Source organism: Eucalyptus grandis, chromosome 8, assembly GCF_016545825.1.
Source record: "Eucalyptus grandis isolate ANBG69807.140 chromosome 8, ASM1654582v1, whole genome shotgun sequence".
NCBI lineage: Eukaryota > Viridiplantae > Streptophyta > Magnoliopsida > Myrtales > Myrtaceae > Eucalyptus > Eucalyptus grandis.
In genome coordinates, this window is record NC_052619.1 from 9,259,406 (window position 1) to 9,278,089 (window position 18,684).

At 41.4% G+C, this 18,684-nt stretch overlaps 1 protein-coding gene across 1 annotated transcript; it reads left to right on the plus strand.

Moving 5' to 3' along the window:
- Window positions 1-12,856: 12,856 nt before the first annotated feature.
- LOC104416223 (putative calcium-transporting ATPase 13, plasma membrane-type) lies at window positions 12,857-16,623 on the plus strand. Its single transcript, XM_010027645.2, has 3 exons — window positions 12,857-13,067; window positions 13,296-13,858; window positions 14,299-16,623. The coding sequence occupies exons 1-3, from the start codon at window positions 12,857-12,859 to the stop codon at window positions 16,621-16,623; spliced, it is 3,099 nt and encodes a 1,032-aa protein (XP_010025947.2).
- The last annotated feature ends 2,061 nt before the right edge of the window (window positions 16,624-18,684 follow it).

Genomic DNA, 18,684 nt, shown 5'->3' on the forward strand with positions numbered 1-18,684 from the left:
TCTTGTGCTTAGCTTTTTGATTTGTGTCGAGTTGCGTTGCTTTCCCGAGGGTCTCGCTTCGAGAACACTGCGGGACGGCCAGCCATTGCTCGATCCATTTCGAGTTCACCCTCCCGTCGCCGCTGCCGAAGCCGAGTAGGGATCTCCTCATTTTAAACGCCCGTCCCCGTGAACCCGCTACTCCGCCCTATTTTGCTAGGATAGGACGCTGAGTTTCGTTCCTCTGTTAGTCACACGCGAGCCGGGCCTGCGGGCTAATTTGGTTGATTTCGAATGCCCCTTTGGTGATTTTTTTAAGTTTGGCGCTGAGTCCGAGTGCAAGAAGGGTTGATATCGTTCCTCCGGTCCATGCCCACCACATGTTCGACGATATTTCTAAGCCAGCCCAGGCGGTTGCATTACCGATTCCCGTATGTTCCCGAACGCGTATAAGTGGGCTTTGCATGTTATGAAAGTTTTGTTGCTTGCTAGTTGTCGTTTGCATCATCGGCCGAAGTCTGGGCATACATTCGCTGCGTTTTATTTGTCTACCGTTGGTTTCCTGGGTGTGGTGGCTGTAAGTGGTGCGCGGCTCGGGGTGGCCGACGATGATGTCACGAGGTGATGGTGGTGGCAAGCGACGATCTCAGCCGCTGCTTTGTTTATGGTGCTCGGCGTGAGAGAATAGGCGATGGAGGCATTGGGAGGAGGGGCTACTTTCGGGCGTGGGAGTAAACCATCGAAGGAGAAGAAGTGGGGGCGAAAGAGGACGGAATAGGAAAAAGACCAAAAAAAAAAGGGTTAATACCCGAAAACCCCAAACCCACACTTGTGACAAATTTACCTCCAAACTATTTTTGACCACCAAAAACCCCAAATTGGTATACCTTTGAAAAATTTACCCCAAACTAGTACACTTATGACAAATTTACCCTATATTAATTTTTGTTAAATTTTATTTTCAAATTATTAAGTTAAATAACACGTGACGGTTAACCGGTATACCAATTTAGGATTTTATCTTCTGTTTGTCACAGTTTACAATTTTTATGATTTTTTTGTGGTATTAATCTAATTTAGCATATGGTATATTTGTTACAAATTTACCAGTTTAGGGTTTTTGATCGAATAAATTAGTTTGAGGTAAATTTGTCATAAATATACTAATTTAGGGTTTTTTAGTAGTCGGGGTAAATTTGTGACAAATTTACCAGTTTGGGATTTTTCAGGGGTATTAACCAAAAAAAAATTAATTACAATATCAATATTAATATAAAACAAAAAAGAAAACAAAAAAATTGTTTTAAGAAATAGATTTTGTCTATTTAGGTTAAATTCAGATTGTCGGATCGGGTCAACGGGCCGGATCGGGTTTATGGGCCTGAATCCGTTTTCCCGAATATAATAATATTAAATATTAAATATATATTAAAAGTTTTAAAAATTTAAAAAAATTTCAGAAAAAAATAAAAAAAATAAAAATTCAAAAACTTTCCAAAAATTCAAAAGCTTTCAGAAAACATTAAAAAAACTTTCCGAAAATTCAAAAACTTTCAGAAAATATTAAAAAATTCAAAAAAATTAAAAATAAGGAAATGACTCGAATCAAATTAAAGCGATTCAAACCAAAGCCCACAACTTTCAGATTTTGTGCGTTATTATACTGTGCATTAACATTTTGTTTTTATGCTATCCTTAGGAAATAAGAGAATTGGCTTGAATTATAGGCAAATCACGTCGAGCTGTTGTCGGCTTGTTGCATCTTCGACCTCGTCAGTGTTCGACTAATCATGCGTCTTCATAACGTGTATTGGTATGAATTACGGACATGGACTATGTCAAGGCAAGGAAGAAATTCATTACGTATATTGGTCACAATTTCAAATTAACTCAAATTAAGTCGGGCTGTATTCTGAAAATTTGGAACATAGACTTAAAGAATTATGGATGGGCCAAATGGTACATATATTAGGTGCTATGCCCTTAACATCAAGCAACCAACTGCAAAAGCATCTTAGGGCTGGGAGCTAATATGTTACATTGACCACTACCGGGTCTTTTTGCCTAGAACTAAGGGCGTGGAAATATTTAATTAGATGAGCAAATGGAAGCTAGAAAGAGACCTGGAATAATTTGAACTCAAGACTTTTTACTTTGATACCATATTAAATATTGTAGAACCACTGTTAATTCTTTATAAATTTAAACTGTTAGATGAATGAATGATTTAAAATTGATTTATTTTATCATAATCCACTCACAACCGGCACTATATAGAAAAAAATCTGGTAGCTCAGGCATTGTACCGGGTAATAGTCTTTTGATGGTGCGGTTCAAGGATGAACAACATCTTAATGGGAATGAACAGGTCAAGAACACATCCATCTTCCACATTCTCATCCTTTGTCAAGATTTACGATCTATCTATTCAAGGAAGCTCGAAGAGATCAATGTCTTGAGGAATAGTCGTCGCTCAGGTGGCGATGATGGAACTCCCGGCGAGGTTTCTAGGCACAGAGAGATTGGATTGGAAGCAATGAGGGGTGTGCATTGCAGTGGCAGCCGTTTCATGACCTCTTTGTTGGTTGTTTAAGTGGTCTTTTCCTGTGATGACGGTATTGTACTGATTAGCTTTGGAGTCAAGTGCAACAAAGAGCACCTGGTGTTTTCTTCAGGTTAGAGATGCGTTCTTAAAAATGCAAATGCCCAACTGCAGTGCCCTCTGTTTTTTACCCTCCCTTTGGGTCTCGTGCAGATACTGCTGCGTTCAGATCTTAAACAGTTGAAAATTTCATTGAATTCCGTATAGAATTGTGGGAAAAAAAGTTAGAGGTAACAAAATGTTGTTAATAGCTACTCAATTAGAGCTCTTTTCAAATCATAGGATCAATATCGCAACTTGGTTTCATTATAGCCAGAACAAATTCCTAGGGAAAAATGTCCAAAAAATCCTCACCTATTATATTAGTATCAATTTAGTACATTTTTAATGATGTCAATTGAGTCCCAAATATTTTGACCTCGAGCCAATTTAACCATTTCGACTAATTTTTGCCGGGAATTGCCATTGTAGACTCCAAATGGCCTATATGGCACAACCGACACTAAAGTTCACATTTTTAAATAATATTTCAATAATTCTCGAGTTTTTTTCTCTTTTTTTCCTCCTCTGGTGGTCGGCAAGGACTGGCCTCACCTGAGCTAAGGGTGAGGGCAAACGTCCACAAGCCCACCCTCGCCAGATCCGTATAGAGAATTTGAGTACTTTGACGTTAGGTTCATCGGACTTGGGCTGCCTGAGGGCGCTGTTGACAGCGGGAGGTGGAGGTGGAACAGGGGATGGGGCTGTATCTTTTTTGGCAGAAGAAGAAGAGGGAAACTGAAGAATGCCTCGTGCTCCTCCTTCTTGCTGTTCTTTCCCTTGGAACGCATGTCCCCTCATTTCTCTGCTCTCTCTGCAGGAGTCTTGGGCGTGTTGCGATTCTCTCTCGTCTGAAGATTGGGGGGCGACCTCGCCGGGCGTCGCTTGAGTGAAGACGACCTCACCGGGCATCCAAGCGACACCTGGTCTCATCAGAACTAGTGAGAGCCGTGAGGTTCACCAACCCTTGGAGGCATGGCTGTGTTGCCCACTAGAGGAAAGAGGAGGAAAGAAAGGAAGAATTTTTTTTTAAAAAGATTTAATATTATTTATAAATATCCACGTCGGCACTAAACCAATCACATAGTCCGGCCGACATCTACGTCAACAATATTCAGCCAAAATAAGTCGTAATGACTAAATTGACTCTTTATTAAAAGGTTTAGAACTAAATTTACATAATTAAAATACTATAAAGTTTTAGCATCAATGACCGATAATAGTAACCTACCAAGTATAATTAAAGGTTAATATCATAAATAAATAAAATATTAACTTCATGCAGGCAGATGTTTCGAAGAATACTTCCACGAACACTCCCGATCATGGAACGGAGAGAAACAGAGCATGAATAGGACCAGAGTCTGAAAGCACTCTCCCCGAACGAGATGAAATCACGCAAAAGAAGCGGAAAACCATGGCGAAGGAGATGCCCGACAGACCATCCAGAAAGTTCATCCACAATATGGCTTTTCTCCCATCCGCGATCTTACGGGGAAAAGGGATTGGCTTTCTTGCTGTGGTCCCTGCGTGTCCTCTTCAACCCCACTCGTCCGCTCCCTCATATCTTGGAACCTCCTCTCCCCTGGCCCCCATAACGCGTCAGCTCCCACTCGTGACATATTGACATGCGTCACTGCTAGCACGCACACATCTTCGCGTCGCCATCGCCCTCAGGCGTCCGCCAGAGCGTCGTGCTTTCTTGCTGTGGTCCCTGCGTGTCCTCTTCAACCCCACCCGTCCGCTCCCTCATATCTTGGAACCTCCTCTCCCCTGGCCCCCATAACGCGTCAGCTCCCACTCGTGACATATTGACATGCGTCACTGGTTCACAGCCTGGTCACAGCTAGCACGCACACATCTTCGCGTCGCCATCGCCCTCAGGCGTCCGCCAGAGCGTCGTCAGGGAGAAAAAGAGCACGACCCTCTCTTCATTATATTATTATTATAATTATTTTTTAACTCTGTTTATTCTTTTGATTTAATTTAAATCATATTTGAATCAAAATGACGTCGTTCTAACCTTACCATTCATTTTTTAGTCACGTTAAAAGTAAAAATTCAAATGAACTATAAGTTTTAGGATTTTCAACGTGTTTATTATAATTTTCTTTGTTTGATGGGTTTGGAGTGCAGCTTTTTGCAGAAGAGTTTATCTATCCACTAACTCATTGTAGTGGCAATGTACGTTTTCACCATGCATGATAACCCATAGTTGACCTCAAATTCACGTACATGACAATCTATATCATTGGCCAATATTCTCTCGATGCGCAATAACCTATCAATTATTGATTCGACCCCACCTGAATTGTCACATGTCAATATATTTGTTTGTTAACCATCTTAACCCTCTCATTATGTTCACCATCATCATCCGATGATGATGTGTGGACTTTTGGATGATCCATTTTGCTATGGATGGCTTTGAGAGCTCAAATGCTACCTAAATGTACATAATTCATCCTCCAATAGGTCATCTGCCATTAGGCATTCGAGTTCGCTATATTTGCCTCCTCCTTGTTTGACATGCTCTCTATCTAATCCTGGTCCTCGGTTGTGCTCGTGCGCAATACTAACCGTTGCTCACCGCAAGTTATCACATGCAAACCTCTTGAGATAAGGCCCCCTCTATCACACCATTGTCAATAAAATCATACAAAAAGTTTGAAACTTATTTTACGGTAGTTAATTCAATCCCAAATTGATTGGAAATTGTTGACATTAGTATAACACTGTTAAAATCATAACGTCATTAGTCAAGGATAACATAATTATTTCCGTCTATACTAGAACCAGTACAGTGTAGTTAAATAATTATATCCTCTACTGGACATTAGTATAACACTGTTAAACAATTATATTGGCTATTTCATTGCACGAAAATCCAAACAAACAATTTTGCCATTGTTCCGTTATAGCCGCAAGAGCTCCTGCTTTAACCGATACTTTAATTAAACGAGCGGTAAGAATTGATATCAACACAGCCGGTTTCAATGCGATGAAACAAATATTTCGCTCACTCTTAACTTGTAACTTTATAGGGATGTGCTTTCCTCCATCCTAGATTGGACAGAAAAGAGTATTTGTTAATTTAATAATTAATACCACAAAAAATCTCAAATCAGTGCATGCGTGATAAATTTACCCTTCATTAATTTCCGTCAAATTTTATCATTAAATTACTGAGTTAGAGGACATGTGGTAATTGATATGACAAGTCCACATGAAAATCCAAATGGTTAATATCATGAAATTTCTCAAAATAGTATACTTGTGACAAATTTACCCTACAATATTTTTTGGATCGCCAAAAATCTCAATTTGGTTCATGCATGAAGTAATTACCCTTCATTATTTTTCATCAAATTTTACCATAAAATTGTTAAATTAGATGATACATAACAATAATTCAGTTGATGTGGCAGGTCCATATGAAAATTCATAACATTCACTCTCCATTTTTTCGATTAGCCCTAACTTGAAACAATTAGGGCTCATCCTCTTCTCTCCCTATTAGCACAAAAAACCCTAGATCATGTTCCTCTTCATCGAATCCTTCATTGTTGGCTTTGGCTAAGGTTGTAGAAATTGCGAACACCATTTAGCAAAAATTCTTTAGTGGCACCTTTAGTAAGGATCTTTGTTGTTCTTTACCTTAAGATGTTGCCTACGATGAATGGTCACACTGATTTTACTTTAATAACGTTGTCTTTTTATGCATGGTAAAAATTTGTAGTGAATTAGAAAGGAAAAAAATCCAGGTGTATAGAGGCAATGTTAGAAAAATCTGGAAAATGAACTTGATTGCACACCACAACTCAACCCAATTACTTTGTTCATCGACCTAGATTTATCAAGCAAAGTTGACACATCAAATGCAAGATAAGTACACTAATTGTGACATAAGTTGTGTACGGCGCTCACTTTAGTGTCAAAAGTTTCCGTCGGATCACTTAAGTGTTAAAAAATTTGAAAAACACTCACTTTGGTGCCAACGCCGATGAAATTGGCTGAAAATCCGACATTGCCTTTTTTTATTAATTTTTGAAGCCGACATGGCTCGTTGGAGAGTTGAGTTAGCATCCAAACACCAAAACGACGCCGTTTGGCATTTTTCCCCCAACTTTGAAACCCTAATCCCCAAATTGAGAGAGAAGGAAGGCTCGTCTTCGTGTCTTCTTCTTCCTCGAAGACCCACACCAAGACCGCAAAGCACACCGGTGGCGACACCAAGAATGCACCAGCAAGAGCAGCGACTAAAGCACCTTCGACCCATCTTCTTCCTCCTCCTCCTCCGCCCTCGCCTTCGATTTTTCCTACAACAATCTCAGTCTCTCCTTGCTCACCTAGTCGAGCAACTACAATGGTGGCTGAGCGACGGTGGCCGACCAGCAACGATGGCCAAGCAACGGTGGCCGAGCGACGGTGGCCGAGTGACGGCGGGCGAACGACGGTGGCCGAGCGGCGGAAACCATAATTTCAATCCCCATGTGAGCTAAACAGCGTCGTTTCCATGAAGCCATCCATGTAGGACGGCAAAACGACGTCGTTTTCTTAAGGAGGACCGAAAACGATGTTATTTAAAGGCCTATTGATTTATTTATTTTTTAAAAAGCCACGTAATCATTTTGGCCGGAATCTTTCGCTGGTGGCACCAAAGTGATCATTTTTCCTCTAATTTGGCACTTAAGTGATCCGACGGAAACTTTTGGCACCAAAGTGAGCCGTACACAACTTATGGCACCAACAGTGTACTTATCCCCATCAAATGCTCAACACCCTATTTTGAATGGGGTTCAGGATTCTAACAATTAGTGCGTACCCCACATGAAAAAACACTGTTTTTGCTTACCTTGAGGAAGGAGTGTTAATAGAAAGTCAGTAAAAATCGCAAGGGCTAAATCCATCATTATAGTAAAAATCGCAAGGGCTTAATCCATCATTTTGATTGGGCCATATAATGGCACTTGATTGAGCCATTTTATCAAGAGTACAATTAGAGTTACTAAAACTATTAGTAAAGAGTTCTTACTAAAGGGTTCACAATTTCCACGACCTTAGCCAAAGATGACAATAAAGGAGTCAATGAATAGGAAGACGATCTAGGGGTTTTATTCGATTTTTAGCGAATTATTTGCTATCAACTCTTGTCGTGGAACAGCTATCGACACTCAAATTGAACCATGTTTCTCATTTGTTTTTTCTAATAATTTCAAGTAAATTTAATTATAAGATCCTGTCAATTTCTATTAGAGATGAACATGGTTTTAGGGTAGAGCTTGGAATTGAAGAAATAGAGTGATGGAAATATATCAAATTCTAGGTTCCAAAATATGCATAATAGGTTTCAAGTTTTGAAAATTGAGGAACTTGTTTTGACAGGTAAATTTCATATTCTAGGTAAGTGGAAAACCTGTTTTTGTGTTTTTCTTGGTCTATAATTGTCACGCCGACTCTCGGTAATGTGACCATCCTTCAAGCTTGGTCGATTTTAAAATGCGATATCCCAGAACTACGTATCGCTGACCATTTTCTTTTTAATAGCACATGCGGAAGCATTTATAAAACTCCCCAGACAATAAAGTAATGGGATATACAAGTAGGACTAGGAAATTGAACCTGAAAACCAACACCCTTATGATCATATACAAGCCATACTAAAAGGATTGGTTTCTACTCAAATTGATTCTATAGCAAAAGTCGTCAGGATCCTACTCTGGATCATCCTTGGAGTTCTCCTCCAGATACTCCTCTTCGATTTCTTTATCCTTAGGTTCTTCATCTGGGTCCTAAAATGTTTTCGCCAAACCGGGATGAGACTACGTCTCAGCAATTTTTATTCCCTAAGACCCGATTAGTAAACCAATACACCTTAGAGCTGCCTATGCACAACATGAGTCATAGGACTTACCTTGGCCTCAGATTCCACCTGCATATTAGCACAGATCAAATAGGCACCCAAGCAATCACATCACAGATCGAAGCATTGATCAAATCGACCTAGTCGATTACACACCAAGAAGACCACTCACGGTCATCTCCATTCAATCATTCAATCCACAACATTAAATCAAGGCGACAATCAATCGACCTAATCGATTACGAGTCAGTCGGATCATTTCTAGGTCATTCATTCCATCCCACATAACCTCCAAAATACACTTAGTCACAGAGCTCCATCAATGCTCTCGGGCGTCGATTTCGCCAAGGTGACATAAGTATCAGACGGTCTACGTGCGTTCTTTAAGGCGCCGTTTTCGCACATGATATTCCTCATCATCGAACCACGCCCGTCATAGGTCACAAATCACGACGAGTCTACGTGCGTTCTTTAATGCGCCGTTTTCACACAGTGATGTCCTTCATCAACGAACCACACCTGTCACGATTTATAGGCAGTCTATGTGCGTTCTTTAAGGCGCCGTTTTTGCATAGTGATCTCCCTAATCACCGAACCACGCCTGCCATAAGTCATAGACAGTCTACATACGTTCTTTAAGGCACCGTTTTCACACAGTAATGTACTTTTATCACCGAACCACGCCCATCTATACTTCGTACTTAATCGGTCTCAGCCAATAGAATTCTCAGTTAGCTCTCACCACTTTCTCCACTTACAGCTCAACAAGGCAGTACAAATGCTAACTAGCCATACTCGGCCATTTACCGATCAATAATTCAATTTCAATCAATTTAGGGTAAATCCCTAAAATATCACAATTTATTTAATTCCATACAACGTAGAGCTAAAATAAATAAACGGACTGTGCCACGACAATCAGCACTCTATCAATAAGCGAGCCGGATCTGGTGTATCATAAGGGATTTGCCTTTTCTATGGATTCTTACGTATTGGATCAAAAACAATTCTTGAATGAGGTATTCAACTCCAGGGATGAATCGAAAAAGAAATCTTTATTGGTTCTACCTCCTCTTTTTTATGAAGAGAATGAATCTTTTTATCGAAGGATCAGAAAAAAATGGGTCCGGATCTCCTGCGGGAATGATTTGGAAGATCCAAAACCAAAAATAGTGGTATTTGCTAGCAACGGACCCCATCTCAAATCGGGTCAAGTTTTGATTGTTCAAGTTGACTCTGTAGTAATAAGATCCGCCAAGCCTTATTTGGCCACTCCAGGAGCAACTGTTCTGTAAATATATGTAATAATATATACAGGGGGGTAATTCATACATCCTATATTCTATTCCCCTTGCTTTAAATAAAAATTATTGAACGAACTTCCACTTATTTGATGGGATGGTTAAGAGATTATCTATGGGTAATATCCTTGGTAAGGGAAGGAAGAGAGAGAGCCTTGGGGTTCAACGTTCCAACAAAAATACTTGTATGCATCAAAAACCCCAGGTTCCGCGGGGTAAATGCATTAAAAAAGGACAAATTTTATCCGGTCGTCGGTCACCTCAACATTAATTTCCGAAAATAATTAATTAATAAATATTAAAAATTCCATTTAGCTCAAAATAAAGCTCGATTAAATAAACGGACCACGGTCATCAGCATAATATTCTGGTCACTGACCATCTTAGTTGAATTTTCAGAAATTAAATAATTAAATAATTAATTTCGAAAATTATATTTAATTCCTAAAAATACTATTTAGGCCCGAATTGCCTAATTAACACCGATAAGGGACGGGAAAAACCCCAAGAAGCATCCAATAAATACTATAGGAAATTCTCTATCTAATTACACTAATCAAACAACTAATATGCAATGAAATTAACTAATAATCGCTAATCCATTCTAAATTGACAATCTAATTACACTTAACTAACACTAATCAACTTTTAAGTGTAATTAGCAAACTAAGAATGTTTTAGTGAGTAAAACTCACTGGATTAAAGATCCGTTCAGATCAAATCGACGAGCACGTGGCAAAGCTCGATCCTCTCCAAAGCGGGTCCGCCAACCAGGGTCGGGACGGGCCTGAAATTGGCCCCGCAAACCCACGGCTTGGCTGAGTTTTCTGCTCTCGCGCTGCTGGCCCTGCTGCCTCGATGGAGATGCGGCTGTCTTCGGTGGAGCTCGGCTAAAAAGAAACTGCCGTGGTTCCGCTTGACTTTGATCGAGGAAATTGAAGCAAAGCCGCGGCCAGGCGAGGAAAGATGGAAGCGAGACCGAAGCTACAGGGAATGAAAATGGGCAGAGGCTTCGATCATCTGGCGTGCGTGAGACAAAACGGAGAGAGAGAGAGAGAGAGCGGATGAAGAGGGAAAATAAAAGCTGCGTCCACTGAAGGACAAACGAAAGTAAATAGGAGACCGAAAAGGGGGAAAACGTGCGAGAATAAATGGAGGGATAAGGATGGTTGGAAATCAAAGGAATAAAATAAAAGAAAGACTACGTCCATGAGGGGGAGACGTGCAAGAGAAAAAGGAATAAGAGATGTGCGGAGGGGCTTTGTTCGTGCGTGGAGAGAGGGGAAACGTGCGTGAGGTGGGGCTACGTCCAAGGAAGGAAATAAAATAAAATCGAGTTAAATTTCTGCTAAACTTCAACACGAGAATAATTGGTCATCCAAGGCCAATTTCAACCTCAATTTGCTCCATTGAAGTTCAAAATAAGACGGTCCTTTAGCCTCACGGATTTCCTTTGAAATCGACTTTTATTTCATTTTTCTCGGCATCCAACTTTCTGAACAAATAATTTCGATTGAGGTCCAATTCAAATGTAGAAAAAAACCCAAACAACTTCCATTCACCGATTCACTTACACCATATATCAAGAGTCTCTTCAAATTGGCCAATCTGAATTTCTGTTCATTTTCCGAATCGTTCATAACGATTTTCAGTAAAAATCTCGGAATCTCTGAAAATGTTCCTAAAATTTATTGTGACATGACAGATTTTTCAATTTCTGAAACCAAACTTAGATTGGCGGTTAATTTCACTTCGACACGCTTTTAGTGTGACTTAGGTTACCGGTTAGTTTTCAGAACTTTTTAACACAAATGACCCATAGTCTATTTTCTTCGAGACATGATGAATCCACTCGACACATTGGCGATTCTCGATTGTCGTGAAAATCTTAAAGATTCAAATACGAACACAGGGTACCAAAACAACAATAAAAATCAAATTAGCGTAGGTCGACGAGAGTTTTTCAATTTAGTGGAGTCACCCACGATCTATCATTCATCTCAGATAAACCGACCTATCTCTGATTTCAAATCGATTTTATACTGTGCCGCAATGATCCCTAAAGATGAGCACGGTCGAAAAGTTGATTTCTGGTCGAATTCTCAATCTATATGCCTTAAAGTCCCTAATAGCTTACCTAGCTAGTCGCATCGATGAAATGCCCAATTTATCCCATTGAAGTCAAAGCCTAAAAATCTGGATGTTACAATAATTTCCTACAATCATGCGTGGGATATCCAATGATTAGTATATAATAGAACCACTAATCTAAACTTCCATTTTATGACTAAGACTTTTACTTTGTTAATGTTTTAATATTCTTTATGTATCTAAATATAAATTATGGTCAGTATATTGTAGTAATAAGTGATAGTCATCAAAGTTGATGATTCACTATAATCGTTTAATTAATAATATAAATAGAACTAAGAACCAACTTTAGAATCTATGAATTCACATTCCAAAATATGAGAAATCATTCCAACGAGTAAGTTCTATATGGAACCTATATGAAATTTGGAATTGCTTAATCATTAATTTTTGCGTTAGTTTTACTAATGGTATTTTCAACTAAACCTTTGATTGATGCATTGTAAATCCCGGTGAGTAAATTTAAAAACGAATAATCAATCTACCGATTAGACAGATGGATAGACGGGGAAAAAGACCCAACCGTGTCATTTCGGAACGGGCGGGGCTATCAAGTATAAGCACGACTTGGGGTCTCTGAGTGATGACGTCACTTCCGTACACGTCCGCGGCAACACCGTCCACCAACGAGTCTATCAGAGAAAATATCTATCACGTCTGCATGTCTTTTCAGCCTTTTTGTTCAGCTGGAAACCCGATTGCAGCTTCGCATGCAGATAAAGATAAAGATAAAGGTACGATCCAAGCAGCGTAAGCATTATGTATATAAACCCATGCAATCGATGGGCGTCTCCTCGAACACCATCCCATAAAATTCGAAGAGTCGCCTCTTTTCCGTTGCTAATCACGACACAATCTTCCCAGTTTGCGGGCCTATCTCGGTCATCGGAGGATCCCAAGCCTGTGCATCTCTCCCCGGCGATGACGAGCATTCTCCGTGGTGGCAGCTCCATCCCCCATTATGAGGTCTCTCTCCCCTTGCTCACTATGTACAAGTTTGCCCAGCGATGGCGTTTGGCCTTCGCAGCCATCTATTGCTCCCGAGCCCTCCTCGCTGCCTCTATTGATCAGTCACAGCTCGGAACGCTCACTCCTTCCTGCACTTCGATTTCGATCCCCGATGAGGCTCTGAGAGCTCGCTCTGATCAACCCAGCTCCTTCGAGATTGATCAGCCACAACTCGAAGCACTCGCTCCTTCCTGCACTTCGATTTCGATCCCCGATGAGGCTCCGAGAGCTCGCTCTGATCAACCCAGCTCCTCCGAGATTGATCAGTCACAGCTCGAAGTGCTCGCTTCTTCCTGCACTTTGATTTCAATCCCCGATGAGGCTCGGACTGCTCACTCTGATCAACCCAGCTCTTTCCAGATTGATCAGTCACAGCTCACCAGGCTGGTCAATGACAAGAACCTCAACTGCCTCAGAGAATTCGGCGGCATCAACAGAGTCGCCTCCGCCCTTGAAACTGATGTCTCTGATGGAATTAGCGGTGAACAGGATGACATCACTCGCAGGCAAAACACATTCGGCGTCAACAAATTCAAGCGGCCCACCGAGGGCTTCTTCCACTTTTTGCTCCAGGCTTTTAAGGACCTCACGCACCTGACTCTTCTTGTTTGCGCTGGGCTTTCGCCCGGGCTTGCGATCAAGGAGAAGGGGGTCAAGGAAGGCAGCTACAGCGGCGGGAGCCCAATCTTCGCAGTTTTCTTTGTGATCATGGTGTCCGCTGTGAGCAAATACCACCAGAACCGGCAGTTCCATAAATTGCGTGGGGCTAGCGCTAATATTCTCATCCATGTGATAAGAAAGGGTCGGCAGCAGCAAGTGTCCAGATCCAAGATAGTCGTCGGAGATGTCATTTGTCTGAAGATCGGCGATCAAGTCCCGGCAGACGGTCTGTTCATAGGCGGCCATTCCTTGCAGGTACGGATGAGATTGTACCAGTTTGATCGCATTACATTCACGTAATAACTTATGCTAATTTCCTCCAGAAATATATAGTATTAGTATTACCAAGTTCGAGCCCAGGCTGGTTGATTAATTAGTTAAGTAATTAGTCCAACGAAATGTAAAAGTGTACGATATTCTGTTTGATACTGCACAGTGTATCATAATCACAATCACAATCATAATTCTATGACAAAAAGGAAAAGTGAGGGTTTTAATTCGTAATTCTAGTCGTAGGAGAACAAACTTTGTTAAAAAATTTACTGGAAAAAGTATTTTTAAACATGATCCAACTCTTCTCGTGTCAATATTTATTCAGGTTTCATTTTCTTTGTTTCAACTTGAGACTGGAATGCATCCACTCGTCTCATCCTAGCGTCACTAAATCATGTGCGACGTTTGTATTGTCAATTTAGGTTGACGAATCAATCATGACCGGGGAGAGTGATCCCATAGAAGTGAACAGCATTGAGAATCCATTCCTGTTCTCCAGAACAAAGGTCGCTCATGGGGATGCTCGGATGCTGGTCACATCGGTCGGGATGAACACAATGTGGGGCGAGATGATGAGTTCAATCAACCGTTGCAGCAGCGAGCAGACCCCTTTACAGGCTCAGCTCAACAAGCTCACCTCGTCGATTAGCAAAGTTGGCTTGGCAGTCAATTTTCTGGTTCTTGTGGACCTGTTAATTCGCTACTTCACGGGAACAAAGCAGGATGAGAAAAGGAAACCGGGAGTCGTTCAAGGCCAAAAAATGGATGACAATATCATAAAATCCGTGGGGAACATCATAGAAACCACAGTGACAGTCGTGGGGGTCGCAATTCCTGAAGGCTTGCCGCTTGCGGTAACTCTCACTCTTGCTTATTCGATGAAGAGGATGATGGCGGATCAGGTGATGGTGAGGAAGCTTTGGGCCTTTGAGAAGATGGCGTTGGCCACCACTATTTGCACTGACAAGACCGGCACTCTGACGAACCAAATGGAGGTGACGAAATTCTGTGTCGGCCAAGACTCCGTGGCAGAAAACACGTACTACTCTGCCTCCAAGTATGTCCTGGATCTTATTCAGGATGGGGTCGCTTTGAACACCGCAGGCAGCGTCTACAAGCCAACATCAGGACCGAAGTACAATTTCTCCGGTAGTCCCATCGAGAAAGCGATTCTTTCCTGGGCAGTTTCGCAGTTGAGCATGGACACGGAGGAGACAAAGAAGAGATGTAAAGTTATCCAAGTCGAAGCCTTCAATTCGCAGAACAAAAGAAGCGGTGTCCTAATAAAGAAGAGCGGGGACGACAAATTCCATGTGCACTGGAAAGGAGCGGCAGAGATGGTCTTGGCGATGTGCTCGTGCTTCTACGATGGGTCGGGGATAGAGAGAGATCTGGACGAAGATAAAAGGGCAAGATGCGAGCAGATTATTCAGGGGATGGCAGAAAGCAGCCTCACTTGCATCGCTTTTGCTCATAAACAAGTCCCCGAGGAAGCGGCCAAAGAAAGAGAAGATGGGAAGAAGATCCAAGAGGACGGCCTGACATTACTAGGACTTGTTGGTATTAACAACCTGTGTCGTCCCGACGTGAAGAGCGCGGTCCAAGCTTGTCAGGAGGCGGGAGTAAACATTAAGATGATAACAGGAGACAACATCATCACTGCTAAGGCCATTGCCGTGGAGTGCGGGATTCTCAAGCCCGGGGACGACAACGAGACTATCATGGAAGGAGATAAGTTCCGCAGCTACACGCCTGAGGAGAGGCTTTTGAGAGTCGAGAAAATCCGGGTCATAGCCAGATCTTTGCCTTCTGATAAGCTCCTCATGGTTGAATGCCTGAAGCAGAAAGGCCATGTGGTCGCCATCACGGGGGATGGCACGAACGATGCACTGGCCCTCAAGAAAGCCGACATCGGGATCTCAATGGGCATCCAAGAAACTGAGTTCACCGAAGAGAGCTCGGACATCATCATCCTCAATGGCAACTTCGCCTCCGTGGCGAAGTTGTTGCAGTGGAGTCGATGCGTCTACGATAACATCCAGAAGTTCATTCAGTTCCAGCTCACGGTAAATGTCGCCGGCCTTCTATTCAACTTCGTGGCCGTGGTCTCCTCCGGTGACGTCCCTTTGACGGCCATCCAGCTCATATGGGTGAACCTGATCATGGACATACTTGGCGCCTTTGCCCTGTCCACAGAGCGGCCCACCAAGGAGCTCATGGAAAAGCCCCCCGTGGGCCTAACGGAGCCGCTCATCACCAACGTCATGTGGGGGAATCTGGTGGGACAAGCAATTTACCAAGTGGCCATCCTCCTGACTCTACAATTCAAGGGCAAATCGATTTTCGGCGTGGATAAGGCAATGAAGCGGACGTTGATGTTCAACACGTTCGTGCTGTGCCAAGTCTTCAATGAGTTCAATGCGAGGAAGCTCAAGAAGAAGAACGTGTTCGGGGGCATACACAAGAACAAGCTGTTCCTCGGGATCATCTTTGTGACGATGGTCCTCCAAGTGGTGATGGTCGAGTTCCTAAAGCGGTTCGCCGGCACGGAGCGGTTGAGCTGGGGACAATGGGGCACATGTCTCGGGATCGCAGCCGTGTCTTGGCCAATCGGTTGGGTCGTCAAGTGCATCCCGATCCCTGATACGCCAATCTTTAGCTACTTGGGATCGAAAAGCAAGAAGCTCGTGAGGAAAATCGTGCACAGACAATACTTTATTGGGTTTAGGAACCATAATCGGATTTAACTCGATTCTCCACATTGTACAGGTCTATTAAATTTCTTTTGATACGGTGTGATTTTTTTTCTTTTACCTAGAAAAATAAGGAATGTGCAATCGATGTATGTGATTTTTCCAATTCAAAGAGAGTTGAGAGAGCAATACTAGCATGGTGTTCCCTAAAGCATTAATGGGTAAGAGAGGAGACTCTAATTGGCATCATAGGACATAAAAACAACAAAAAGAAATTTCGTCCCCACTTTTTATGTCATAGTGGGCGACCATTTCTCCGTAATTTTTTTTCGAATAATGATATATAGTCCCTAAACTTTGAACTCACTTGTAATGTGGTTCGTGAATTTTTAATTTGTTTAATATAGTCCATGAAATTTATTACAATGTACAATGTGCTCCCTAAAATTTTAATTTGTTCAATGTAATCCGTAGACTTTTAATATATGTTCAATTTGGTCCGTAAAATATATGAAAATTGTCACGCCCCGATCCTCGGGCACGCACACATCCTTCTACCTTGGTCGATTTTATAATGCGATATCCCAGGACAATGTATCGCCGACCCTTTCATTTATTAAGCACATGCGGAAGCAGTTAAAATCTCCAGACAATAAAACGATGGGATAGAAAAGTAGGGCTATATTTTTCATATTGAAATTTATAACCAAACTTTTATACAAAACACAAACCAGAGCACTTTACAACTTTTTACTCTAAACTTTAATCACATCAAAAAGGAGATCTCAAAATAAGATAAACTCTCAGCCATCCGGGCTGCACTCAAGGCCCTTCTCGGGATTATCTTCTTCTCCCAAAAATCTTTCTCCTTAAGTTTCACCTCCGAGTTCTCCTTCTCAGACTCCTCCTCATTAGCTCCTCATCGAGGTCCTGAAATGTTTTCCCCAAACTGGGATGAGACTGCGTCTCAGCGAGTTCTACCCCACTAAGCTCGATTAGTAAACCATTATACTATAGGCTGCCTATACACGCATAGGGCAGAAGACGTACCTTGGCATCAGTCTCAACCTGCAATTCAATGTTATATACAGATACCTCAAATATCTCAATGCACAATCAATCAAATCACATATCGAAGTATCGATCAAATCGACCTAGTCGATTACATGCCAACAAGACCACTCACGGTTATTTCCAATCAGTCAATCAATTCACGACATCAAATCAAAGCAATGATCAATCGACTAGTCGATTACATGTCCGACTAATTTAGGTCAATTCGATTATTCCATCTCAATCATCAATTACGAACTACGATCCTCGAGATCACATCTTAAGCAAAGATGGAAGACACAGTCTACCACTCGACAACATTCAATATTTAATGGCTTTACGGTCCCACTCGACAACTTTCGATACTCAATGGCTTTACGGTCCCACTCGACCACTTTCGATACTCAATGGCTTTACGATCCCACTCGACCACTTTCGATACTCAATGGCTTTACGGTCCCACTCGACCACTTTCGATACTCAATGGCTTTACGGTCCCACTCGACCACTTTCGATACTCAATCAATACCCAACGATCTTTCAATGAAATAATTAACAACAACCATTTAGGAATATATCCTAAAAATTCATAATTAAATCAATTCCATACAAATTACAACTCAATTAAATAAACGGACCATACCACGACGATCAGCACAAGATTTCGGTCGTCGGCCATCTCAAACTTAATTTCCGAAAAATAAATAAATAATTAATTAATTTCGAAAATTAATTATTAAATATTAAAAATTCTGTTTAGCTCAAAAGAAGGCCCAATTAAATAAACGGACTGCACCACGATCACCAGCATAAATTTCCGATCACTAGCCATCTCAATTGAATTTTCGGAAAATAAATAAATAAATAATTAATTTCGAAAATTAAATAATTAATATTAAGAATTCAATTTAGCTCAAAATAAAGCCCGATTAAATAAACGGACTTCACCACAGTCATCAGCATAATATTCTGGTCTCGGGCCATCCTAGTTGAATTTTCAGGAAATAAATAAATAATTAATTAAATTCCGAAAATTAATATTTAAATGCCAAAAATCCCACT